The sequence below is a fragment of the Pleuronectes platessa genome, chromosome 20 (assembly GCF_947347685.1).
Source record: "Pleuronectes platessa chromosome 20, fPlePla1.1, whole genome shotgun sequence".
NCBI classification, from domain to species: domain Eukaryota; kingdom Metazoa; phylum Chordata; class Actinopteri; order Pleuronectiformes; family Pleuronectidae; genus Pleuronectes; species Pleuronectes platessa.
In genome coordinates, this window is record NC_070645.1 from 4,757,092 (window position 1) to 4,784,343 (window position 27,252).

The window sequence follows — 27,252 nt, forward strand, 5'->3', positions numbered from 1 at the left end:
ATCCATCACATTGCTTGATATTCTGCCAACAGACAATACTTATTCTGCTGTGCCGTTCTTATAGGTTTGACATTGTTGGTATGGCACATTAACTTGTCAGTGTCACATTGTGTTTCATAATCTGCTGCTACATTTGCTGGATATTGTTCAAGTTTAATTATAGAGTTGGTTGCTCTCATGTTTCTGCTTGAATGTGCCTTGTATACATTATTAATTTGGACGGAGGCTAGAACATGGGCTTGTCTTCTTATTTTATCTTCCATGGTGCTGTAGGGGAAAAATTGATTGTGTTGTATAATATATTTATCAGGTTTGTTATGCTTGATAAATAGTCAGAGGTTGTATTTAATCAGTTTTCAAGAATTAAAATAGCTGTTCACTTATAATGATAATTCTAACCAGGGAATTACTTTGACAAACAAGCATATTTTTGCTTTTAGTCCAAACCTTCCAGTCCTAACAGTTTCCAGAATTTTTCTCAGCAGAGATATGATAAACTCTGTATGACACTCAAGCTTGATTTATACTCAAGTATTTTGTTGAGGTGGGTTGAGTGAGCATTGTTAAGAGTAATCACAAACAAAAAGTGTGACTGCACAAATCCATTTAAGGACGTTGTTAAAAGCAATCAAAGCAATTTATGAGCAGTTGCATACATGTGGTTTGTTAATATGGATTTAAATTGCACAGTTATTAGTGTATTGATATCCCTTGGACACTTTAACGTTTACCTATTTTAGTCATAATGTGACCTGTGCAGCTAAAAGGAGCATTACAATAGGATTCATTAAAGGAAAATAAAAAAATAAGAATTGTTATATTTAACATCAAAATGCATGACTCAGGTGGAAAAACTTGAACATCCTGCAAACCTCAATCAAAATGGTATTATTCTATAAATAAGCACCTGGTTAGAAATATAGTTGATAGTGAAAACAGTGGCATGTATTGATGTTCCCACAACCAACCATATTTTGCCTTGGTTACAGAACTGAACTGGCTGAACCCAAAACAGCCTTTTTTCCTAAAATTCAACTGTGTTGTGTTTCCACAGGTGATGGCGTTCCAAAGGAAAACAGCCCCTTTATTAACAACACAGAGAACGACAAAGGCAACAGCTATGATGGCACCAACATGGCTCTCTTTGAGGTAACAGTTTTCATCATCTTCGTATAGGCCATATGCACATGATGGGAGAATGTGTTACTGAACTTGGGAATGTAGCTTTGTTTTTGACAGGATGTTATACACTATCAATGAGAGACCCCTCAGACTGAGGGGAAGAAGCTGCAAACAAACACTCTTTAAGTTCACTAATTTTCACTGCTATTCTACAGACTCAGAAGCTCTATTATTTCTTGAATGCACAGTATGCTACAGCATCAGGGTCAGTAGTGGTTAACTAAATAAATAGTTTATAAGGAGGTGAAGGTATTTATCTACTCTGAACTCAGAGTAATGTACTGAGTTCATAAGCAAATCAGATTGACGCACTGTTGAGCCTACTCAGCTGACCCTTTGCCAGGTACTTGGCTCTGGCATTCGTCTGACCTTGCTACTCTGCAGTTACTGACCCCCGAATAGAATCAATTAGACACTGCAGCTTCTGTTTTCATCGCCCCAGGAGCTGGAAGCTGATCCAGGCATGCTCATGCTTTTCTAAGATGCTGTGAAAAGTCAGCAAACTAAATACTGCGCTTTACATTTTAATCCTGAAAGAGTTTGCCCTCTAAGAATATGGTCACTAACTACCCTAAAGGCCTAATTAAAGGTGAATGGCTACTTTTTGTTGATAAAGCCACGTGTCTTTCTGTAACATTGGATTAAAGGAATCTTGAAGAAAAATAGAGTTTAAGGCAAATTATATATTGAAAAAATGAAGTATCAGATGCGGCCATTGTCCATCTTGTTAAAAATGCTTTCTGTATTGCAGGAGGAAATGGAGAGCAACCCCATGGTGTCATCTCTCCTCAACAAACTGGCAAACTACACCAATCTCACCCAGGGGGCCCAGGAGCACGAGGAAGCTGATGAAGATGAGGGGTCCAAGAAGAAAGCTGTTAAGGTACAACAGAGAGTCTTATATTGTATGTATATTACAGCTGCTTCAACAGTTGCTAATTTACACTACATCACTACTTAACAGGGTCTTTTAGCAATGAAACCCTGCTGTTTGTTTTATTTTGAAATCTTTTTAGGGGAATGCAACCTTTAAAATCATATTTTCTTGTTAAGTGTTGTTAACATTATATTCTACATGTTATTGTTCATTCACCCTTTGGTATGCCATTGCTTTACCCAGCTTACAGTAAAACAAAAAGTTAAATCTTGCAAGAGTTATAGTCGGTGAGCCTGTATTGCTTTATTTATCCCTGTATGGTTGAAAGTAGAAACTGAAAAGCTGAAGATTTATCCATAAAAATGCTTTTATCATGAATATAATCTGTGCTTTTATCATGAATATAAACAACAAGCTTCCTTCAAACAGTCTGATTTTAAAGGCAGCCGTTAATAAAGACCACTCTTACGTATACTTTTTCACTGAATGACCCATTGACCTTGTTCCTTGGGTTGGATGACGAGAGATGAAGTGAGAAATGTAACACTGGCAGATGGACATCTTCAAGTTTTTGTGTCGTCCTTGTGCCACAGACCATTGAGCTTTTTCTCCTCGAGGATCTCTGGGTATTCATGTTTCGGATTTCTTAGAAAAGGAAAATAAAAGTCGCCACAGTGCTACCATGCAGCATTTAGATGCTTCTGTAACCACAGCTTCAGTCCCATGCCAGTTGCGCCATCCTGTCAACTGAATGGAAATAAGACTCTGCGGTGCCTCCCACTGACTCGCAAGAAACATCATGTTAAAGAAATAAGTGGATGAAGCTGACACCAGTGTCGCCCCTCTTTGTCTGGACCAGTGGGACTAGTGTTGTGCATTTGGAGATAAATGGATAAAAAGGTAGCTGCTTGTCAACCTTGAGGTGATTTGACGTCTTTTTTTAATTTCTGTCAGAAAAGCTTATTATATTCCTGTTGCTTGCTCCTCTGTAAAAGCTGTTGTGAAACTACAGCGTCTTGTATGGAATGCCATCGTTTGGGATGAAGGATTTTCAACAATTTTTGTCAGTGGTTGCTGGATGGTATAGAGTGGTTTAATAAAATAAGATGCCTGGGTCATGGAGATGTAATTCGTACAACTTTTTTTAAGTTTTGATGCATGATCTTCAAATAGTTAGAAGCAGCTTTTGCTTTGGTAACGGAGAACTTCTTGTGCATTTATGATGGCGCCCTATCGACGAGATTTTAAAACACAGCTCTTCAGTCAGTATTCGAAATAGTCAAGAACCTAACCACTGTCTGACCTTAATATTACAATGATGTGTTTTAATGTAGATCAGTTGTAATCGTTTTAATTACCTTACCTTAGTTTTTTATAGGTACTGATTCCTCAAATTGAATCCTAAATAACTTTTCCCCACTTCCACGCTTTTCTTTCTCTGTCCCACTTCTGCAGAGCCCACAGATGGGGACATTCATGGGTGTCTACCTCCCCTGCCTCCAGAACATTCTGGGGGTCATCCTGTTTCTGCGCCTTACCTGGATTGTCGGCACCGCCGGCATCTTGGAGTCCCTGGCTATCGTCTGCTTGTGCTGCTCTTGCGTGAGTACTCATTCATTGTGACCTACGTGGCTCGCCTCTTTACTTTTACTGTATATTATTCACTATAGTTTTACAGTGGAAATTAAATGTTCTTTACATTTCAAGAGTTAGTTTTATTTATTTAGAGAAAAGGTCAAAGTGAAAGGAGTTGATCTGACTCCTGACGTGGATATTATATGCCTTTAATTAAGGGATTTAGAGTTTAAGTCATTAGAGCGATGACGTGCAAGGTTATATAAGAGGGAACTTCATGTACATACCCTGCTCTTTAGGGCATTATGAATACATTAGCATATGAGAGGGTATATATCTCTGTGCCTGAGTCTTTTTAATGACACTGGGGTCAGAAGAGACTTGAACTTTTAATGGTAGATGGATTGCAAATGTTGGATTGAAAGGAGTAGTGAGTGACCATCAAGTTGACTCAGGGGCCAGGCACTGATCCATGCTATATTTAGCCCCCTGTGACTCTCTATTTCCCATACACTCCTAGCTTCTAATGGCACCCGGGAGCTTGACGTGTAATCCCTCCATCTGCAAAGTGTCAGAAACATAGCGACAAGCACACCCACAAGGGAAGAGGACAGGGCAGACAATGGATTATCTCAGCTTAATCAGGGAAAGTACGAACTATCTCAGATGAATGCTTTTTACCTTATTATGCAATGTTGCTTTAAGGGAGTAAAATTTATAATAGATGACCAAGGGAAAGGCTGTGCAAAGTCAAGAAACAATAAATAGTATTCAAATTTGTAGTTATTAGAACTGTAGATTTGAATGTTTTGTACATATGATCAGAAGGAAAATGTAACCTTGTACATTGTTTCTGTAAGGAATTCATTATATCAGATTTCATAGCTATGTCTAAAGATGGAAACTCCATTGCATTTCAGTGCATTAGCAGGGTTTACCCTCCACTATATCATTGCTGTTACATAATAAGAGAGCCAGGGTTTATCAAACAGATTAATGTTAATTTTTACTGCTTAGATAATTTCTAACCCCAGCCATCTGCTTATGAGTCATAGTTGATGTGATCATGACCCAACGGCAGAAATAAAAAAAAATATTACCTTAAGGGAATTTATTCATCTTCATTTTAATATACTTTTTGTTTATTCTGTTCATTTCAAAACAGTTAACTGTGTTGTCTCAACTTTCTATTCTCTTCTAATTCACTTCTCATTCATAGTTTACACAAAGAAAGCTGCAGCAAACACTTTCTGGCTGAATTCACTTGTTCACTATTTCCTATCAACTACGGCTCTGACCCAGATCCCATCCTATAAACACATTGTCCTGTACTTGATGAGGTTTTTTTCTCTTTTAATCAGTGCAGCTTTTTTAGCCTTCACCACCCTAGTGGCTTCAGTGGCCGAGGAAAATCACTGACCAGTTGCATGTGTCGTAATTCCTCTGACATGATGCTTCTCAGCCAATCAATGGGACCTGAGTAAGTGCGTGAGCTACTCAGACGGTCAGAAGCGAGACTAGAGACAGTAGTCTGAGAAATAAGTGGTGAAGGGGAGGGGTGGGATTTAACCCTGAAGAAAGAATACAGTCGATTTTTTAACCGCTTAGATGGTTTGATCTTGTTTATAATGGCATTGTTTGACAGTTAAATGGTAAAATGAAGATAACAAAAAATAGAAAAAGGAAATCTCAAGCTATACTTTTTAGTAGATTTTTCAAATATCAAGCTCTTTATTATAAGATGATCACTGTTCACTTGATAAATTAATTATAGATGTGTAGAGACACATTGAAGAAAAGAGATACACTTCTGAAAACATACACTCGATGACAGTTGTTATCGTTGACGGTAGCAGTTTTTTTTGAAGATCATTCCTTTGCTTTGCACTACGAATATCACAACAGTCAATCACTGCAGACTGTAGCGGTTTAAGTCATACAACAACTTACTGCAGACAGACCACCAGACACTGCTCTCTGTCAGTAGGATTCCTGTTTGGTCCTCTGACTCCTCAGATACTCAGATGTTTCGAACTCTCACCGACATCCTGCCAAGGCCATTGTTGAATGCCCCCCCCCCCCCCCCCCCCCCCCCCCCACGATTCAGTGGAACTTCTCTTTCTATACTTTGTGAAATGACAACTCGGATTCTGTCGATTCATAATACTAAAGAATGAACTGGCACCAATCTATTACGATTTTCTACTGAAAAAGTTTATGTTTCAATGAATAGAGGTAGGAGTCATATGTCTTTGTTTTGATACTCTTTCATATTAAATTACAATGTATATTTGTTTGATTAGTTCTGCCATTTGCAAGTGCTTTGTATAAAAGTTTAATATTGACCTTAGTATTATATTTAAAATGATTGCAGTTACCTTACATCAATTGTTAAAAATTATATCACTATACTGTAATTTTGAACGTGATACAAAACAAAAGGAGGGGTTTTAGTAAGTGCAGTTTTAGTCTTAAAGACCGCCTTATATTTGATTTAAAACATTTAGAACATGTTTAATTTAACTGCTCTACGATTGACTTTTCTGACTATTTCACCACCACACTTTATTATAAGTAATTATAATATGAAAGCATTAATAGCAATTCATGAATCTTCACTTATCTGATATTGATATTCGTAGTTCAAGATTTCAACCCCATTTGAACAATATAGGTGATGACCTCCTGTCAAAAAAACAGCTAATTACCACTCCTAAAGAATTTCCAAATCATGAGAGGTGGCTGTAAAACATAGAATCTTAATGGAAGTTTCATCTATGTCAACCTACCTGCACTTCTCTAATGAATGTGTGTTCAGGTCCCAGCTTCATTCATGGTAGCTGCTTAGGGATTCGGTAGAAGCAGGAGGTAAAACTGTCGGGTAATTGGCTTTACTCCAGCTTCTCTCTCACTTTAAACCGGACGCCCAGCAAAGAGCAAAATATTTATTTCTGTAGTGTCCTTGTCCTTACTCCCTTCTTCTTCTTCTTCTGCCTCCTCTCTCCTTTGTTCTCTGTTCTTTCACTGTCAGGCCTTTTTCTTTCACCCCTTCAGTTTCATTTTTTGTGTCTTTCTCTTTTTTTCAATTCTTTGTATTCCTTATCTTGTGACTCCTTGCCCTTCTCACTGCTCTGTTCTCTCTTTCGTCTAGAGGCACTGTTAGGTAACAGGATGTAAAGGTCCTCAGCCACAATGACTGATTTCATGGAAAAGCTGGGATCCATTACCAATCAAGCATTTAGAGCATAAGCCCATAAGAAGAATGCCATAGGTCAAATGCTAGATTGACCATTACAACAAAAATTCGGAAAATTCCTGCAAAAAAATAAAGTATTGCTGGGTGGGCAAGTAGGTTATTAGTTTAGAACTGAGATTACAACAGAGTTTTAAGGCCACCTTATAGGGGAAAATATATTCGATTTCATAATAGTCATTACAATAGGAAAAACACGTCAATAATTAAATACAAAAAAGTAAAACGATTAAAAAAGTAAAAATTGTAATGTTGCAATACAAAAGTTATATATTCAATAAATTGTGTCTATTCTGAAGAATGAACCTCTCAGACTTGAAAGTATTTGCCTCTTTTGTGGAGCAAGAAATGTTTGGTAGTGTTTGATTGAAATCATTGTTTTCATCTGCATTCTGTTCAAAGGGATTTCATAGTTTCTCTACTTTCAATGACATTGGTTCAAGATTTTGCATCCAGAAGGAAAGAAGGCAAGCAGTTCTCCTTGCTGCTCTGTTATTTATATTATAACTTTATTTTCAATATAATAAGAAGATTTTTTTTAATTATTTCAAGTGGCCCGCATGTCTCACAAGAGGAAATCATTTCTGTGATGCTTAGTTTTGAATGGTGCATAACGATAATCACAATTTCCCTTGTTACAACAGAGAACCCCAAAAAAATTTCAGAGAATATTCACCATAAAAAACTATTATTTCAAAGGAGGATAATTGATTCTCATAGACTCTATCTTTTTACCACAGAGGAACTCTCTATCTAAGGTTCTTTTGGGAGTTTTGACATTTGTTCCCTCCTGTGCTCTCTCCACAGACCATGCTGACGGCCATATCCATGAGTGCAATCGCTACTAATGGCGTTGTGCCAGGTAGGATTCTTTGGTGCTTAGAAATACACAAACTTCAACAAGTGTGCAATAAACAGGGATTAAATCATAATGTAAGATTTGTTGATTTGTCTTTTTGCTTTTTTTTTTTTTGAAGATAAAATGAGATCACTTATTTATTTGTGTGTGCTCCAACATCAGCTGGAATTTACCCTGAAATGTGATGGTTTTTTTGTAACAATTTTTTTATTGAATGATGTATACAGATCCTTTTCTCATTAGATATATTCCTGCTGTTTTTTCTTCACAGCGGGAGGTTCCTATTATATGATCTCCAGATCTCTTGGTCCAGAGTTTGGAGGAGCTGTAGGTCTCTGTTTCTACCTTGGGACAACTTTTGCTGGCTCCATGTACATTCTGGGTACCATAGAGATTCTTCTGGTAGGTGTATCCTGTTAGTGCTCGGATTTACCTCTACATGGTGGTGATCCTCCACATGGATTTACGGTTCAGTGAGGCTGTCTTTTCGTCTAACCTAGCCGAGTTCATGTTGTCTACCCAAACTCACATTGTAACAAACCTGTCTCTCTCCTAAAAGGGACAGGTGTATATTTTCATCTTCTATCTGTCCCGTGTCATTTCAGACCTACATCGTGCCTAAAGCAGCCATCTTTGTGGCAGAGAAAAAGGAGGACGAGCTGAATGCCCTGCTGAATAACATGCGGGTGTATGGCACATGCTGCCTCGCACTGATGTCTGTGGTCGTCTTTGTTGGAGTGAAATATGTGAACAAACTGGCCTTGGTTTTCCTGGCTTGTGTCATTCTTTCGATCTTTTCCATCTACGCCGGAGTCATCAAGACCATCTTTGAGCCGCCCGACTTTCCGTGAGTTTCCCGTTGACCTATCCTCCAGTTTTATATGGTATCATATTGTGCCATAATGGCATCAGCTGAATTTATCTGATAGTGACTCCTGAAGTTAGCATATTACCTATTTGTATATTCATATATATACATATTTATGTTTGAAAGATGATTGAATAACAATTTCAACACTTTGACAGCTCTAACTATTGTTTTTTCCCCTCTATACAGTGTTTGCATGTTGGGAAATCGCACTCTGCAGAACCTCAACTTTGACAAGTGTCTTAAGACAGATTTTCTAGACAACATGACGGTCACCACCAAACTGTGGAGTCTATTCTGTGACGGACCTGAGCTCAATGCCACCTGTAATGAATACTTCGACAACAACAATGTGACCATGGTGCAGGGCATCCCTGGGCTGACCAGCGGAGTCATTTCAGGTTGGAACACAATGTTTCCTCTGTGAAAAAAACCACCTCCCTGGCCTGTTATCTAGATAATATCATATTATCACAGCTACAGCTGTAAAGTATGCAGGTATGTGGATGAATTCCAGTTCGGTTCAACTGAGCTTAACTACCAAAATTATCCAGAATTCTCTCTTGTTTTTGTTAAACTTGTCCTTCTGCATACTTGCCAGAATGAGATTTGAAATTACAACAAAAGATCATGGGGCATGCAACATATTTGTTCAATACCAACCTTCCAGTTTGAAGTTAAACAAACGATCATGGGAATATTTTATGAAGCACAGTGCACACTCAGAACATTCCGCCTGTTACGTAACTCTTGGCCATGACAAACTAGTTTTTCTCCTTCTACACGAATGCATTCCTGTCGTATTTCTAGTGAAGCCACTGAAGTGAGTGTCCACAGGTGCCAAGTGATTTCATATGCGATCTTTTTGAATCTATCTGCTTTCTCGCATCTGTTTTTGCCTTTATTTTTTACTTTCTTTAGCTCCTCACCCTCACTTCACTCTCAGAAACATGTATTTCCTCCCCATCAGATTCAGATTTTTTGCGTTTGATGTACAAGCCTCTGGACAGATTACGTCAGCTTTAATGTGCCTCTCTATACCGTCTTGTCTGTTTTCAATTACTAATGTTCTCTCAGCACTAGCCATTAATTCGCTCAGCTCCAGTGCATGTCTGGAGCAGTTACAAAATGTATAACTTATAGATCTGATGAACTTTACTCGTGCTGGTTTAATCTCCAACAATGTTTGTGTTTAGAAATATATTAGATTCTACTTTTCTCTTCTCCTCTATTAAGCTTTGGACAGAATGATTTAAACCATTTTTGAGATTTTTTTGTTAAAACCTTTAACATATTAGCTCAGGTTTTTCATCTTGGCACTCGGGTGAATTAGCACAGTGTGTGTTTTATGCTGTTTGGAATCTCACAAATCTGTTTGTGTCTCCGTTACAGCAAACATGTGGTCAGTGTACGGTCCTCTGGGCATGATGGTAGAAAACAATGAGTTGTCGTCTCTTGGGGGAAGTGACTCTGCCCAAGACATCTACATGCCATATGTAATCAATGATATTACCACCTTCTTCACACTGTTGGTTGGCATCTACTTCCCCTCTGTCACTGGTGAGGCTGATAAAAGTGTCAAACACACCCACACACACACACACAATGATGTGGGAGTTCTTTTTTGTACTTGTTTGGCCACTTTTATGCTCAGAATTGCTCAGCGCAGAGCTGTGTTTCAGTCCTGTATTGTTTATGTCTGATTCTTTGTTGGGACCTTCTCCTTCAGGTATCATGGCCGGTTCAAACCGCTCAGGGGACTTGAGGGATGCCCAGAAGTCCATACCCATCGGCACCATCCTGGCTATTGCTACAACCTCCTTCATCTGTATCCTTAAAACTTTGAAGGGACTTTGATACAAGAAGATCTAGTGAAATGACCCCGACTGATTAGTATATCAGTTAGTATAGCAAATAAATGGTAAAGTAGTATATTTATAAACCTGTTTTTCTATCAATTTGCACTGTTGCACTGTTGTACTGCTTTCTTTTTGTCTTATGACAATAAAGTATTTCTATTCTATTCTAGTCCATTAAATAGTAAGTATAGGTTCAAGTTATCTAGGGGTCTTTGGATCCAAGGGGTAGGGCACAGCTAAGGGTTATTTTGTGTTTTAAAGCTTCAACGTAATGTAAAAGAAATGGACTTGAGTTCACTTTCCTGAACAGTTCTCCACAGACGTCACCTGTGTGGTTCTATTTGGTGCCAGTATTGAAGGCGTTCTGCTTCGAGACAAGTAAGCGTTTCACACCAAGCACATGCTGTAGGAAAACTGTAAACTTTTTAATAAAACAGTTCAATGTGTAGGTTTGGCCTCTAGGTTCCCTCAGATTCAGTTATAGACTCAAATCTTAGTGTATATATGTGATTGGATCACTGGTGATTTATCATTGTTTTAAAAAGACTAGCTCTTATCAAAGTGGAATTAGTATTGCATTCATTGGAGAGACTATTTTCAACTTAATCCACATTTGGATCTCTATTAGCTATTTATAGCAAGATGATTAGGAGGGAACACTCTCGGCTCTTGGGTTTTTAATAGTCTTTGGACAGTGGAGCTCTATGATACAGAGGATTAAATACATGATATCATTTTTAGTAGAATGTACTACTTTATAGTCTCTCCCTGGGATCTTATCATGAAATTTGGCTGAAATTAATATTTAAAATGATGTCAACATATCAACACTATTGTTAGCTGAATAAAAACAGGATGTATCTATGATTTTTTTTTTCTATTGCAGATTTGGTGACTCTGTGAAAGGAAACCTTGTGATAGGCACGTTATCATGGCCCTCACCTTGGGTTATTGTGATTGGCTCGTTCTTCTCCTGCTGTGGAGCAGGTTTACAGAGTTTGACTGGTGCCCCACGATTACTGCAGGCCATCGCACGGGATGGCATCGTACCTTTCCTACAGGTCAGTTGAACAATCAACTCAAATTCTGTCAAAGCAGTCTTCATCCTTATATACGCTCTGCCTCAGTTTTCACACTGGACTATGTGTGTGTATGTGTGTTAGGTGTTTGGTCACGGCAAAGCTAACGGAGAACCTACCTGGGCTCTGCTCCTGACTGGTGGGATCTGTGAGATCGGCATCCTCATCGCCTCACTGGACGCTGTGGCTCCTATCCTCTCCATGTCAGTAACCGCCTGCATATGACTATCACATTCTTTCTCATATCAGATTAAATATGTCATCCCCTATGTATTTCACATCTCCAGTAGGTCATAACATGGATATTTAGATTAGACGCTAGAAGTATTTTGTTTTGGCTTACTCTTCTCCTCCTACAGGTTTTTCCTCATGTGCTACCTGTTTGTCAACCTGGCCTGTGCCGTTCAGACTCTACTGCGAACGCCCAACTGGAGACCACGCTTCAAATACTACCACTGGTGGGTGACAAATTACACAGTCTCACAAATTCATTTTCCCTCTTTAATATGCTGTCTGTATTGACTTTCAAACAGTGAAAAATTTATGTTTAAAGTCTCTTAAGTTAAAGTTAGCATCTCAGAATCATCAGTTGTAACAATGTCAAGGATCCTACTCTTGAAATGGATGAGGATTTCAGTACAGTGCAGTAGTGAAGAATCAGTGAAATGCCTTCACAACCAAAAACATACATGTTAAATGTGGTTAATGACATGATGACCTTTACTGGGACACTTCCACAACAAAGGTTGAGGAAAATAATGTTGTAGTACAATAGATTCCATAATTTAAGCCACTTCTAAGCCTCTTCAAATTATTAAGACATTAGAAATGAATGTGTAGACAACCTGAAACTGCGGATAAGTTATGTGGTTTATAGTCTGAACTTGTAAAGTTTGATTTCTGCTACAGGGCTTTGTCTTTCCTGGGAATGAGCTTGTGCCTTGCTCTCATGTTCATCTGCTCCTGGTATTATGCCATTGTTGCCATGGCCATCGCTGGGTGCATCTACAAATACATCGAATACAGAGGGTAAGAAGAACTTTGTACTCATTAATTTCTTCATTTTTTAATTACCAGGCATTTTGAGGATCATCCACTTTGTTTTAAATACAATTTTGATTTGAATCACTCCTCAGCCTCAATTCCCTTCAACACTTCAAATAAAAGTAGTATAATAATATATTTGTCATTTTTTTGGACTGGCAGAGTCTTGTATCATATCAGATATCCGGTTACAAAAAGATGCAGAACATGTTCCCTTTTACTAGACTGCGAAACTTAACATCCTTCCACTGACATTGCTTTGAATCAGTTTCTTGTTTATTTCATTGTGAATCATGTGTTTGTTTTAGGGCAGAGAAAGAATGGGGTGACGGCATCCGCGGTCTGTCTCTTAACGCAGCGCGCTACGCCCTCATCCGACTTGAGGAGGCTCCACCACACACAAAGAACTGGAGGTACAGTGTGTGTGTATGGTTACAGTTGACACAGTGCCACCTGTCACTGGTGGGCTGGACAAAAGAGAGACAGGAATAGACACAGAGGGTGAATTAGATTAATCTCTTGGTCCTCTAACTAATCTGACAAAAAAGGTTGCTAAGCCTTCACTTTGTGCAGAGGCCTGCACTGACCTTGCAGACTGCCCCTCCAATAGCCAAACCACTGGTTTCTATTCATTTCCGTGGAATCAGTGTCTTTAGGTTTGTGATATTTCTATGAATACAGATGTTTCTGGTCAAAAATAACAGTTTCTGCTCCTGTTATGTGTGGAAACTGCTCGTTCTAACACTATTGGTCTTGTGATGAACACATGTGGGTCGGTAAAGTCTTAATTCAGCTCATCTGCAGGTCTACCTGCATTGTTTTCCAATATCCAGTTATAAAGTCATGATGATTCTACTTATTATTTCTCGTTAAAATTACAGTTTCTTTAACCCACTATACAGGAGTTGTTTAAATCATAATTTGTTTCTTTGCGAGGCTGTAGGATCAACGGCCACTCCTGTCACTCAACACCTTTCAAAGAATTGAAACCTGACCCCTCTGCCTGTTTTATTTCCTGTTGATGTATCCAGGCCTCAGGTGCTAGTGCTGCTGAACGTGGACTCCGATCAAGCAGTCAAACACCCTCGCCTGCTCTCCCTCACCACACAGCTGAAGGCAGGAAAAGGCCTGACTATTGTGGGAAATGTGTTAGAGGGAACATATCTCACTAAAGACGCAGAGGCCAAGAGGGCTGAGCAGGTACATTTTAACGCACACACCACCAAGCGAAAACATGTAGACGTGGAAAATGAAAACGCAAACAGTGGATTGTCAGATCCTGTTCAACTAAAAGTAGAAATTGATGGTGACAGTTAATTGTCTGTCCCTGTAAAATTGGCTAAATAATGCATTGTGTTAATGGCAGCATTCATCAATCCACCTCTGGCCCCACGAGATAATCTGTTGTGTCAATCAAGGTCAGGACAATCCTTTTACACCCACGCTGCAGATTAACTCTGCCATCTACTGGCCAAAATTCATATTCTTATTCATTTAATTTACTTTGGCAACCTGATTTGTCCTCAAAAGCATTTTAAATCAGTGGATTATTTTTTTCTACAAAAGTAATCATGTGCAGGAGCTGAATTCCAGATTATACAGGGAGCTGTATTCATTTGTTCAGACCCATCAGTGTTAATGATGAGATTGCCATCATTGAATCACTGAGATGTAAGTGTCTCCACAAAGACATATTTTAAAATCCCAATAATTAATTTGTTTTCTATTCCACCACTATCGACTGATACGATTTTTCTCCCATATTTTATCCAGAACATCAAGTCCTCGATGTCAGCAGAGCGGACCAAGGGTTTCTGTCATGTCGTGGTGTCTTCAAACCTCAGAGATGGCATGTCCCACCTCATCCAGTCAGCAGGGCTGGGAGGCATGAAGCACAACACAGTCCTGATGGCCTGGCCTGGGGCCTGGAGGCAGTCCAATGACCCACAGTCATGGAAGAACTTCATAGGTAGAGACAGATGTGAATAAATTGAAGTACAGAAATGAAAAATCAGGAGAACATGGTGGAGAATTTACACACGCAACATCATAGTTGACTCATGATCAGAACTCATTTCCACGCCCTATTTGCAAATAAACACATACATCATTTCTGTTTGTTAAGCCTAAAGACAAACGCATGATACCCATGTGTTTGTGTGTGTCTTGGTATCTGTGTGTCGGTGTGAGATTGAGGGAGAGAGAGACATAGCAGCACCGGGAGGGGCTGAGTGAAGCAGACAGCTCAACGATGAAAAAGGATTTCACCCATTGTTTTAAAAGGAGGATATCTGCTGAGGAGACAACGTGCTAATGTGGCCCAGGACGTGGATGTGTTCAACTGCTAAATGTAGCTTCACGATACATTCATCAATATATTCAGAGCTGTTCAGTTGTGTTTGTAGGGATGTTTAAACGAGGTCTACACCGAGACACAAAGAACACACAGGGTTTAACTGACAATGTCTCATACACACTCGCTACCCTTCTATCATCCAGAGACAGTGCGGGAGTCTACAGCCGCCCATCATGCCTTACTTGTGGCTAAGAATGTGGACAGTTTCCCTACCAACCAGGACCGCCTGGGGGAGGGCACCATTGATGTGTGGTGGGTGGTCCATGACGGAGGCATGCTGATGCTGCTGCCCTTCCTGCTGCGACAGCACAAGGTTGGGGACTGTTTGAGTAAACCCTAAAAATTACATTTATACTTATTCAAAATCCATGTCATATACATTCTCCCTCACTTTGGCTTTACCACATCTATCTCATCCTGCCTCCTCTCACTGGTCATCATCATTCCATCCATCCACCCCTGACTGATTGACTGACTCTTATGTTTCCATTTTACTTCCGTTTATAATAACTCTCCCTCTAGGTGTGGAGGAAATGTAAGATGCGCATCTTCACTGTGGCCCAGATGGATGACAACAGCATCCAGATGAAGAAAGATCTCCAGATGTTCCTTTACCACCTGCGATTGGATGCAGAGGTGGAAGTGGTGGAGATGGTGAGAAAAAAAAAATCCTCTTATTGTCTCACTATCCAATTTAGAAATTTAAAATTGTGTTAAAATGCCTTTAGACTGCATTTTATTTTATTTGAGCCGAGCCAGAATTGTATTGAATGATTGATTCTGATGTCTCTGTTCCAATCTTTGCAGCATGATAATGACATCTCAGCTTTTACGTATGAGAAGACGCTGATGATGGAGCAGAGGTCTCAGATGCTGAAGCAGATGCAGCTGTCCAGGACTGAAAGGGAGAGAGAGGTAATACACACTTTCTCCAGCTGAACACAGCACAACACTCGCAGTTTGTCGTCTGGCTGTACTTGCAATCGAATGCAAGTGGCTGCTTTTGTCTTTTGATTATATATATATAACATAGGCTCATAACCATCTTCAAGACGATGACATTTATTGATACCAATTGTTGTTAGTGCACGTGTAAACAAAATTACGACTAGCAAACTGTACATATAACTTCGTATAACTTTGTCAAATATGTAAAACTAATGATTCGCTTGTTTCCGAAACTACCAGACTGCATAGTTAAATGACAAAAGAATTCTATAAAAATCTGGCCAACTGCTGCAATATATGACAAATGGCCCCTTTTCCTGTCCAACTGCCACCGCCTTTCTGGGCCATGCCACACTGCTCAGATTCAGAGTATCTCTGATGAATCGCGTAATTCAATCCGGAGGAAGAACCCGGGCGCTGCCGAGAGCGCCAGCCTCAGCCGGCAGTCCTCAACGGTGGAGGACAATCAGGAGGACGAGGTAGCCGATTTTTGTCAACCCCACTGTCCCTCACTGTTAGACCTCACCGGCCCATCTTCACAAAGCCACAGCTGTCGCTAGTCATGGGACTGTTTTTATAAGTTGCAATATAATCCTGGATTAAAATATTGAAAAATGCTCTTTCATTCTTAGCAGATGTCAGAAATTAGACTGTGATGCCTATACAGTGAACACACAGGTGGGAATGAAAGACAGTGTAGCTGTTGAATCTTACTAAGATTGACCTACGAAATGAGAATTAAAACAATACCCAGAGAGGACGGGTGCTAATCAGTCTTATGTTTTATGATCATGGAGAAAAGTCTTTGATAGTTGAAAAACTTTTAGCTGAATTTACTAAAGGGTTTCATTAATGTCCCTTAAGTACCATAAAATGTTTTATGTCGTGAATCTCAACACTGATCATCTCTTAAAAGCAATGAAGCAGCTGAAGATTCTTCATACTTTGCTTTTCATATAGCACATGTCCCAAACATGTTTTATTATCACATTAATGACTTCCTGAAGGCAGTGTAGAGCTAGAAATACAGAAAAATGTTGCAGGGAAAAGGTGCAAATGTTTGCACCTTTTCCCTGTGAACTTCTCCATAGCACCAACTCATGGTCAATTTCCATGTTGATAGTACTAGACCAGAGTAAAGGATGATGGGCAACCTTGTTGCACCAGTGGTGAAGCCTCACGTAGCCCAGGACTACCAGTCGGTGATTGTAGCATTGTAAAATTTGAACAGTGCCATTTCCAGTTTTGTCATAAAACCTTTTGAAGTGCCCACCAAGAGAAGGTGACTCCTGAATCACAGATAGCATCCATCTTGTACATCTGACTTCTCGGTTTTAAGTCGAGATTATCCCAGCAGTAGGGCTCCTTGCTGTGTAGTGATTGACATCTGCTTTGTGAATATCAGCCTGCTGCATCCCGAGCCTGCAGTTCAAGATCCCATCCCCCTCATCATCCCACTCCCCTGAAAAAAAAATGAAACCAGAAAGAGTGGACAGTATTCTCTCAGAAAACTGAAAATAAAATGTTCGTTTAGAGAGGATATTGTTTTTAATTTGAGGTTAACTTGCCTTTCAGCAGTACATTCAACCCAATCAGTCATAAAGGATCTAAGAATAGCAGCATCGTGTTTTTTACAATCACTCCAACAATTGGGTTCTTTGGTGTGTCACCACCATTTCAGCCTCACCGGGCTTTTTCTCTTTTTTAGTTTTAGTGATCTTTTAAATTATTTGCAAGTAACTAAGCAATACTGTCTTCTCTTGTTTTTCATTTGACCTCTAGCATAGTCACCTAATCCATTCATTTTCACATTGACTTCCCCCTCCCTCCAGCCACTCGTTCATTTAACCAGTGTCCCTACCAGGGGTTTCACAGACTAGTCGACTTGACGACTTTATTGCTTTGTGATGACACTTTAGGCTTGAAATCGACCTTCATCACATGACATTCGACTTTAAAGGTTGTGCTGCCCCTCGTCCATACTGTACAGTCACAGCTGGTGATTAATAAGCATAACTTCCTCAAACACAAATTAATCTGCATTCTGTTTAAGTCACTGTCTCACATCTTCAGATGCTTAAGACGATGGGGACTCAGATATTTTAACCAGGAAACCATTAAATATGGTGCAAAGTAAGCCTCCTGTTTTCTGTTGTAAAAAGCTATTTTGCTTTATGAAATGTGAACCAGTACAGAAGATGTAGATCTTTAACTATATCTTTATGAAAGATGATGATAAATAAATTATTTGTTCTCTGTGTTAGGGCATTGGGTAAATATTTGTGGACATTTCTACAAAAAGTTGTGAACTGTTTTGCATTATGTTTTTCTTTAAATCACTCTAATATTGATATGTAAATCCTACTCTGTGCTCTGCTGTACAGTATTAATCCTGCACTATAGTCGGTTATAGTGCTGCAAACATATGTTTGTTTAAGTAAAACAATTTTTGGTTGACATCACAATACACCTTCACCACCGCCACAGCTCCCTTTCCACCAGTTACACCATAAATGTTTTGTGTTCACCCCTGCTGGGGCCTTCAACCTACCCAGATATATATATTGTCTTGTTATGTACGTCTGTTCTTTTGTGGCCCATGTGTGTTGTTGTGATGGTTGAACAGGTTTGTATTGTTTCTCTAGCATGTTGTTGCACCAACTCGTAGAAGGAACACTTTTGGATTTCCAATTTGTTTATATCCCAGTTTGTTATTGTCCATCTTTGTTGTTTTCTTTTGCCAATCTCTCATTCTTCTGCCCAGTTTATTCATCTCTGTTTGTGATACCTTATTCTTCGTCCACCTTCCCCAATTCTCCATTAATCCCTTTCTTTTGTCTCATCACTTTATCTTGGACCAGTTCCACCACTTTTTCTACCTTCTCCTATTTTCTCTTCCTTTCTTTGGTCTCTTATCCACCACCCCCTCCAACTTTACTGTTTTTCTAACTCTCTTCTCTCTGTCCTCACCAGGCCCAGCTCATCCATGACAGAAACACGGCATCTCACGCCACAATAAACGACAAGGCTGAAACAGGGCCCGATCGGGTTCACATGACCTGGACCAAGGACAAGCTGTTCGCAGAGCGCAATCGCAACCGCGAGTGCAACGCCAATGTGGCAGTGCGTGACCTGTTCAACATGAAACCGTAAGTATCCTATAGTTTACTGCGAACAAGACCCAAACATGATTGAACGATTACATCTAAAAAGAAGCGAAAGTGAAAGTTTTGTTCTGTGGATGTTTAACTAATACTAATGCATGTTAATACATGCCCATATTGTTGGAGTGTCAAGTATTATACACTGTGAAGGTGGTGATTAACAACGTGATTCATGTGCCTTGTAAGAGACGTTTGCACCATTTTGAATTGATCTTATGTTAATCCTGAGAGTACATAAAGAAGTCAGAGGATGTGAAGTTCAAACTACAGCACATGGAGAACTGACATTACTTCAGGATGTTGCAAAGGCCTCAGTGCAGGAGGACAGCGTGTGTCGTAGAACTAGTAGAAACAAGCCTGACAGGGTGAAATGGGATGAGCGTGTGCATGGCACGTGCATTCAGGCTGCACTTGGTACATGTGCGCATGTGTGTGTGACCTTTCAGCCATTTCAGTCTTTGTGCATGGCCTCACCGCACAGACGCACACATGAACACCAACACGTGTCCATCCAAGACCGACCTTACTATCAAGTGTGTGGACTTCATCACGTGTGTCCCAGTCCATTTACAGGTGCATCTCAAAGAATGATGGTGTCGACAAAAGGTTTGTCAGTAAAGAAAGTGAAAATGTAATATATCTTAGATGCGTCATAGATAAACAAAAATGTTTCGTTTTTTTATTTTAATTTAAATAATGACAGCTTACAGCTAAAATAAATGTTATAAGAAAATCCCTCAATATTATATTGATATTTATTTAATTATTTTATTTAGAGTTTGATTAAATTACTTTTCCTACATTACATATACAGTGTTTCTCGGCCTTGTTCAGTACACAACAACAATCATGGGGAAGACTGCTGACTTGACACTTGTCCAGAAGACGCTTATTGCCACAGAGGGTCACTGCATTGAAGCACATTCATGGAAGATGACATGAAGAGGTGCGCAAGCAACCGGGATGACGGAAGCTTTGAAATAATTGGTAGCAAACCCGATTCAAGAAGTTGGGAGAGCTTCAAAGAGTCTGGATGAAAAGTGGAGGCACAGAATTGAAGTCCAATGTGAAGTTTCCGCAGTCAGAGATGATTTGGGGCGCCATGTCATCTGGTGGGGCCGGTCCACTGTGTTTTACCAAGTCCAGAGTCAAAGCAGTCTGCTGACAACCTTTATGGAAATGCCATTTCCTTTTCCAGCAGGACTTGCCACCTGTCCACAGTGACAGAACTACTAACTGGTTTGCTGACCATGATATTATGGGCTGTTGTCAAGAGGAAGATGAGAAACACCCCACCCAACCATTCAGACAAGCTGAAGGTCGCTATCAAGCGACCTGGGCTTAGATAATACTTTCTTGATTCTTGTCGTCCTGGGTCTGTACCCTCGGGTTTGAATGCACTTATTGTAAGTCGCTTTGGATAAAAGCGTCAGCTAAATGAAATGTAATGGAATGTAAAAGATAATGTCTCAGCAGTTCCACAGGCTGATGCACCGCATTAATGCAGAAACCTGTGTAAAAGCAGTCCCTATTGAGTGCATAAATTAACATACTTTTCAGAAGTTGCACATTTCTATTGTGTAAATCCTTTTTTTTTATGGATCTTAGCAAATATTTGAATATTTTAATTACCTAAGCTGTAATCATCAGAACTAAATAAAAAAGGCTTCACTTTACGTGCAATGAATTTACAATATATGTGAAGGTTTCCCTTTTTGAATTAAATAGTAAAAAAAGATAAAATATTCTCTTGTTTTGAGATGCACCTGGCTGATAAAGTTTATAATTCTAATCAGTATTGTAAGGCAGGACAGGAAGAATGTCAAACAGCTACATGTTACTTCATCGTGTGTACTTGTGTCACCTGCGGGTGGCGCTATGATCACTTTGGGACAGGTGCATGCAGTGTGGTGCACAGAGCTGACGTAGACGCATCTAAGCCTGTTTCTGTTGTTCTGTCCCATTTTTTTCCTTCTAGAGAGTGGGAGAGTCTGTAAGTCGCATTCTCTTTGCCCTAGGCGCTTTGTATATGTGTGTGTGTGTGTGGGTGTGTGTGTGTGTGCGTTCTGCTGCTGCAGCGACCATAGCTTCATTCAGTGTCCTCCAGCTCATGTGCTCGTTCCTCTTGTGTGTTTGTGTCCTTGTTTGTGTGTCCTAATGTGCATGAACTTACCGATGCAACATCACACTCTGCGTTGGTGGACAAGCTTCCATTTAGTTTGCATGAAATTCTGTTTACAAGCAAATCTGTGGTTCCCCTCCACCGTTAAAATGTTATTTTGGCCTAAAGGAAAAATATTCTTCTTCGGTGGAATGGAAAGCAGAATTTTGTGTTGCCTCGTGTTTCTCCTTAATATAATTTAGCTTCTGGCAGTTGGTGTCCCGTGCTTTTACCATTATGATCTTACATTTGTGAAGGTGATGATAAAGAGGCAACATTTTCAGAACTATTAATAAACTGTGTAAAATTACTGACAAACTATAGCATTAGTATATAACCAAAACAAATCTTTAAATGTTGAATTTGAATGTCCCCATTGTCTTTAAATGCTGCCTCTTTATTTGAAGCTCAACTCCTCCGTCCCTTAACCTTGCATTTGTTTATTAACTTGTGTTTGAGGCTAACATCAACTATGCTTTAATGAAAATGCAACTATCTTCTTCATATTGATTAATATGACTGTGTTGAACCAGTGATGATGTTGTCTCTAGAGCGACAAACTGTAAAAGTCTGAGAAACATCCTGTTACATAAATGTTCCTGTTGTACTTCCAAGTAAACAGGAGGCTCCAGGGAAAGGGAGCTTGTTCTCTATGAGTTTCCATTTGCACTGTAAAAAAACAAGGTTTTATTTATTTAAAGAGAAAGCCGTAAGTCCTACCATTACCACACGGTTTAAAAACAAAAACACTTGTGTAGAAGGAAGAGCAAAGGTAGAAATGATAAAATCAATGGATTCCATTGAGCTGCTTCAGGCTCCTGGAGTTGTTCATGCTGGATATTTGACCCTGTTCAGACCTGGTATTCACAGCCGTCCTGAGTCCTGATCCAAACCCAAACACTAAGATCAGCACTAAGATCAGGTCTGAACACACCTGAATGGCGCCTGAGATCCGATCACTCAGACCACATTCGGAGGTGGTGATGTCTGTCTGTCTGTCTGTCTGTCTCTCTCTCTCTCTCTCTCTCTCCGTCATTTGGTCTTCATGAACACAAATGACTTGTGATTTGATCTCTCAGGACGGATGTTAATACCAAGTCTGAACAGAGCCCCTGAGATCCATTAATAGATCAGAGCCATTGTTGATGGTGTTAGTAACGAACAGGCTTTTCTGTCAAATCAAAATGGCTATTGTAGTCATGAAGATTCTTGGATACATTTATCAAAATGTCTTCAGACCTCCAGTATACAGATATCTTAGATACCCAGTGCACGTTAGGTCACAGTGTAGTTTTTTATAAGAGCAGAAGAGGGCCTACAAATAAGCTATGATTATTCTCCATATATTACTAATTAGATGTAGAGGTTAGAGTAGTGTGGTTCTTCAGTGCTGTCTTTTCTCACTGCGGACCTCCTGTCAAATTAGGAACCAGGCTAATGTCCGTCGGATGCACACGGCGGTCAAGCTGAACGGGGTGGTGGTCAATAAGTCGCAGGGAGCCCACCTGGTTCTGCTCAACATGCCTGGACCACCGAGGAACAGAGGAGGAGACGAAAACTGTATCCTGAATGAGTGACATGCATTCTAATGCCTATTGATGGGATTGATGGAGGGTATCACTGTACACTGGCCATTTACATATTTAATGTATTTGTGCTTTGCGTAGATATATTTTCAGGTACTTTTCACACTAACTCACCTACATTTATCAACTCACATTCTTAGGAGGAGTTAAAATGATGAGAATGGAAGTGGTCCACTGATCCAGTCAGAGTGGGCAGGTAATATGAGACACTGCCTCCTGCAACAACAGCATCACTGGTGAAGAAACATCTGAAACTCAAGCTATGTCTCAGTCCAGAGGGCTGCATCCCGTGGAGGCTGCATTTGAAGGTGATTGAGTCACAGCAGCGTGACTAGACTGTCCCAATTTTAAAGCTCCTCCAAACGCGTCCTTCCATCCCCGAGCAGCAGAGGCTCCACCAGCTGGATCACTCCCAACATACCCATTGATCCCTTGCGCTTCTTTGATAACTTTGTTTTCCAAAGAGGTAATGGTTGAAAAAAGTGAGGCGAAAAAACATCAGAAGAATTTTTCTTAAGTTCTCAACCTGACCTCTAATGCTACCCGTGTTAAATTAACATATTTCAATGTGTTTTAATCAACCAAAGAACTATGATGCGGACTATGAAGGACGCAGCGACTGCGTAGTCGGGGTCCTCAGAAGGATGGAGCCCTGAATTGAGACACAGCTTCAGTCATTATACATACCTCATCAGTGGCCATATTTAAAAGAGCTGCATGACAGTCTGTTTTCTTCTTCTATTAAATACAATATACACTACTAATATACACTGTGGTGTTTAATACTTTATTTATATTTAAAGGCAAGTACTTACTTTTTTCAAGTAGAATAGGAAATGAGGTACCTTTACTTGAGTGCAAGTTTGTCTATTTATCTGTACGTCTACTTAAGTAAAATGTTTGAGTACATCTTTCCACTCCTGTTGCTGTATGAGGGCTGAGAGGTGGGATACTGTGGGTTATACTCTAATGTGATGTACTCAGGTGTGATACTGTGGGTTATACACTAATGTGATGTACTCAGGTGTGATACTGTGATTACCTCTGGATGTGTTGTACCTTGACTCTTGTCCTCTCAGACATGGAGTTCCTGGAAGTTCTCCTCGAGGGTCTGAACCGGGTCCTCCTGGTGCGAGGCGGTGGCCGTGAAGTCATCACCATCTACTCCTAGAAATCAAATAAAAAACACTCCTAGGCCCGACACTGCACACTTGGGCTGTTGCCATGGATACCGGTCACCGGGCATTCTTGGGGGAAGAATCCAAATTGGGTTTTTATGAAGGGCAGGGGTCGTTGGAAGGCTGGACCACTTTCTATTGGCAGATGGTCTGAAGGAACTGGAGGATAAAGGAAACGGTTAGCTGGGAATCAGCTGATTGGCTGAGAGAGAGAGTAGTGTGAGTCCACACTGGGCCACAGACCCCCTGCACATGGAAGATAAAGCATAGAGACACTTTTAGCTCTGAAATCGTTCTTTTCTGTTACATTTTCATATTCTTTCCCTCTTGTGTTGTCCAGTTACTGGCACTCACTGTGTAAAAGATAGGCAAAGAAGTGAACATGTGCTGTTGATATGAACCTCGTAGTCTTTAATCGTAATAAATCTGCACGGACACGTAGAAAACGAATTCAAATGCCCCCGCTGCGGAAAGCTGACTCATAACAGCACATTTTTTATATCAAATACAGTTTGCTGATCTGCACGGTCGGCATCACCATTTGTACTTATCTGTTTTCATTCTCTATGAGCTTCTCAGAAACTCTCCCTCAGTCTGGACCTCAATCTGTTTGGAAGCTGCTAGTGAAGTAGCAGCGTAAGGTTGAAGACGCAGGGCGGCCTCACGGCTGGAGTCAGAACGTCTTCTCTAAAGCTGCAGTGTCGTTTGCCTTGTGGATGATTTAGCGTAGGACCAGACAGAATGATGCTAAACACGGATCACGATCAGTTAGGTGGGTGCAAGGCTTTTAGATATCAGGTGCTGCTACTCGATCGCTGGTCGTCATTCACCACCCTCAAAAGGATGCTTTTATTTCAATAGGAAAAATAGCCATAGTTCATATTCAAGGAGTCTGTGAGCTTTATAATGCACATGTATATTTATGGTGTCTGAAGTCGGGCTCAGTTGGGAATGACTATATATATTTTTTTTTTAATCTGAAGGGCTGTTTGACAGCACACAGTAGCTCAGTAAATTGGTAGATTCACAGGTTCACAGATTCAATCTCAGATTTGCCTCCAGAAATGTTGGCATTGAATTAAAAGCATACTTTTAAAAAAAATGTAAAAGCACAAAGGGACACGTGTGAATTAGCGTAACGCAAATTTATTTTAACGTGGTTACATCCCATTTAAAACTAAGAGTGACGTAGTTACAGCACTGTTGAATTTGCACTACCAACCTTTCAGCACTTGTCCTCTTCACTCGTTGCTTACAGTGACACTTTCTATTGGTTGATGCGGCCCTATATTTAGGGAAGGTAGTGTGGCGCGAGTCCGCGCTACTTAATGCTCATGTTTCACTGTTTTTATAATGTTTTACCAAACAGAAATCTTTAAGTGTAGAGTCCCAGACTGAGCAGATGAAATGTTATGAGCACATGTAGGAGAAAAAGTGCCAAAATGAAGGAAACTGTGGAAGTATTACAAATGCTTGACCTAGTCTGAACATACTGTAGCAACATGCTTCTCACACTGACTCACTTTAATCTTGCAACCTCTGAAATGTTCTACCATTACAATTCCACTAATAGACGAGTAAAATGCAGCAAACAGTTCCAACCTGCTGCATAAAATATCATTTTTAGTCAGAGAAAAAAAGGATACAACCCTTTCACCAAAACGTACCTCCACAGTTTCTTTTCAAAATCTAGCTGTGCAGTATTTTGTAAAGCAGAAACTCATATTTCCCTGCAGCTCTTTGTGGGGGATGTGTGAACTTCTGACATGTCAGTTATGCAACACCTGTGTTTTGATGTTTTATTCAGTTGTTTGATGTATGCCTATGTAACTATATAGTCCCTGTAGTGTTTGTTACATTATAACTGATCTTCTGTTATTTTAAGTGTTCATTTTTCTTCGCTGTGGTTTTTATGGACGGAGGCAGAGAGAGAGGAGGCTTGTGTGGAGACGGCAGCAGTTTATGTGTTGTTGTTCCAACTCGGAAAAATGAGACAGAAACACATGGTGCACGACACACACGACTGAAGACTACTTGTGATGCTGTGGCACCCTGGACATGAAAGTATTAAAAAACATGAGGGAGGCGACCATGGTACAAAAAAAACGAGTGGTTTCGATAACTATCGCTCACAATACTAAGTTCAGTTTCTTTCCATTTTAGCGAAATACATACTTGTGTATAAATAAATCAAAATTTGTAGTTTTATTCTATTTGAAAAGTTGTAAAGATAAATTGTTAAACAAAATTGTCTTGTTTTTAATTTGGTTACTGAGCTAAAGAGCGGTATCTGTACATAAACGAGACACTAAGACATAAAACCTTAGACAGAAGATGCTAAATAAAATGTTTGTTAAGGTAAATAGGATTGCCGGCTGTGTGTGTGTGTGTGAGTACGTGCCTGTGTATGTGTGTGGGTCACAGCTAATGGTTGGGTTGACTGGAGAATGTTATCTACCTCAGGTTGTCACAGCGGCTCGGCTCAAGACAGAAACTTGTTCAGTCACATCTCGTATACGGATTCAGGAAAGGAAAAATAAAGCCACGGTCAGCAGAGTGTGTGTGTGTGTGTGTGTTTGCTTCTGTGAGTGTGTGTGTGAGTGTTCCTGTGAATACCATTGTGAGGTGAAGCTGTTGTGTGTGTGTGTGTGTGTGTGTGTGTTTCTGCTGTTGTCCAATTACGCTGGCGGGCCTCACAGGCTGGAGCAGGAAGTCACATGTGGGCGCACATATAGATGAAGGTAGCCCTGTTAATTGTATTTGTGCCTCTCTAAGTAATTATTAAAAGTGCTGAAATAAACAAAACACGCATCTTTGTCCTGATTGTAGTCGCTCCTCCATGGAGAAACTCTAATTGATGTCTTGTGATTACAGAAGCAACTTGATTTATCCATAAAGTATGTTTTTATTTCTTGCAGTTTGTTTATTTCTCAATTTATTTTAGTTAACAGTTTGGTGAACAACACAAAGACACAGCTCAGACCAGCAGGGAACTAATCTTAACCACCAACATGAGTATAAACAGAGAGAATATAAAAAATATGTTGTAATAATACTGATGGCGCCATCTATTGGCAACAGGAAATAAGCTTTGTTTTTCAACTATCATTAAATTTACACAAAGTTTTCACAGTGTGATGGGCAATTGATAGTGTTGACCGTAATGGGCAAGTAGCAGGCAAGAATCAAGATCACGTGACGGACGCAGGAAGGGAAGCGTTTATCCTTGCCCTAGTGGGCAAAACGCATGCAACGCTTCAAAA

The 27,252-nt window shown here is 40.0% G+C and overlaps 1 protein-coding gene across 6 annotated transcripts in view; it reads left to right on the forward strand.

Moving 5' to 3' along the window:
- Positions 1 to 26,794, forward strand: part of slc12a7b (solute carrier family 12 member 7b) — a 60,251-nt gene extending 33,457 nt beyond the window's left edge. For 3 of the 6 annotated variants that reach the window (XM_053412094.1, XM_053412098.1, XM_053412097.1), the window contains exons 2-25: positions 1,055 to 1,149; positions 1,934 to 2,065; positions 3,515 to 3,661; positions 7,695 to 7,749; positions 8,018 to 8,148; positions 8,352 to 8,593; positions 8,804 to 9,015; positions 10,007 to 10,174; positions 10,344 to 10,442; positions 10,794 to 10,851; positions 11,360 to 11,534; positions 11,637 to 11,755; positions 11,912 to 12,010; positions 12,462 to 12,581; positions 12,905 to 13,009; positions 13,628 to 13,796; positions 14,370 to 14,565; positions 15,096 to 15,265; positions 15,475 to 15,606; positions 15,760 to 15,867; positions 18,874 to 19,049; positions 21,043 to 21,057; positions 22,652 to 22,785; positions 23,891 to 26,794. In XM_053412094.1, the coding sequence (XP_053268069.1) occupies positions 1,055 to 1,149; positions 1,934 to 2,065; positions 3,515 to 3,661; positions 7,695 to 7,749; positions 8,018 to 8,148; positions 8,352 to 8,593; positions 8,804 to 9,015; positions 10,007 to 10,174; positions 10,344 to 10,442; positions 10,794 to 10,851; positions 11,360 to 11,534; positions 11,637 to 11,755; positions 11,912 to 12,010; positions 12,462 to 12,581; positions 12,905 to 13,009; positions 13,628 to 13,796; positions 14,370 to 14,565; positions 15,096 to 15,265; positions 15,475 to 15,606; positions 15,760 to 15,867; positions 18,874 to 19,049; positions 21,043 to 21,057; positions 22,652 to 22,785; positions 23,891 to 23,982 (3,149 nt within the window). In that variant the 3' untranslated portion in view covers positions 23,983 to 26,794. Of the gene's footprint in view, positions 1 to 1,054; positions 1,150 to 1,933; positions 2,066 to 3,514; positions 3,662 to 7,694; positions 7,750 to 8,017; positions 8,149 to 8,351; positions 8,594 to 8,803; positions 9,016 to 10,006; positions 10,175 to 10,343; positions 10,443 to 10,793; positions 10,852 to 11,359; positions 11,535 to 11,636; positions 11,756 to 11,911; positions 12,011 to 12,461; positions 12,582 to 12,904; positions 13,010 to 13,627; positions 13,797 to 14,369; positions 14,566 to 15,095; positions 15,266 to 15,474; positions 15,607 to 15,759; positions 15,868 to 16,262; positions 16,380 to 18,873; positions 19,050 to 19,510; positions 22,786 to 23,890 lie in introns of those variants that run through there. The other 3 variants (XM_053412099.1, XM_053412095.1, XM_053412096.1) reach the window with 3 other exon arrangements.
- Positions 26,795 to 27,252: the final 458 nt, after the last annotated feature.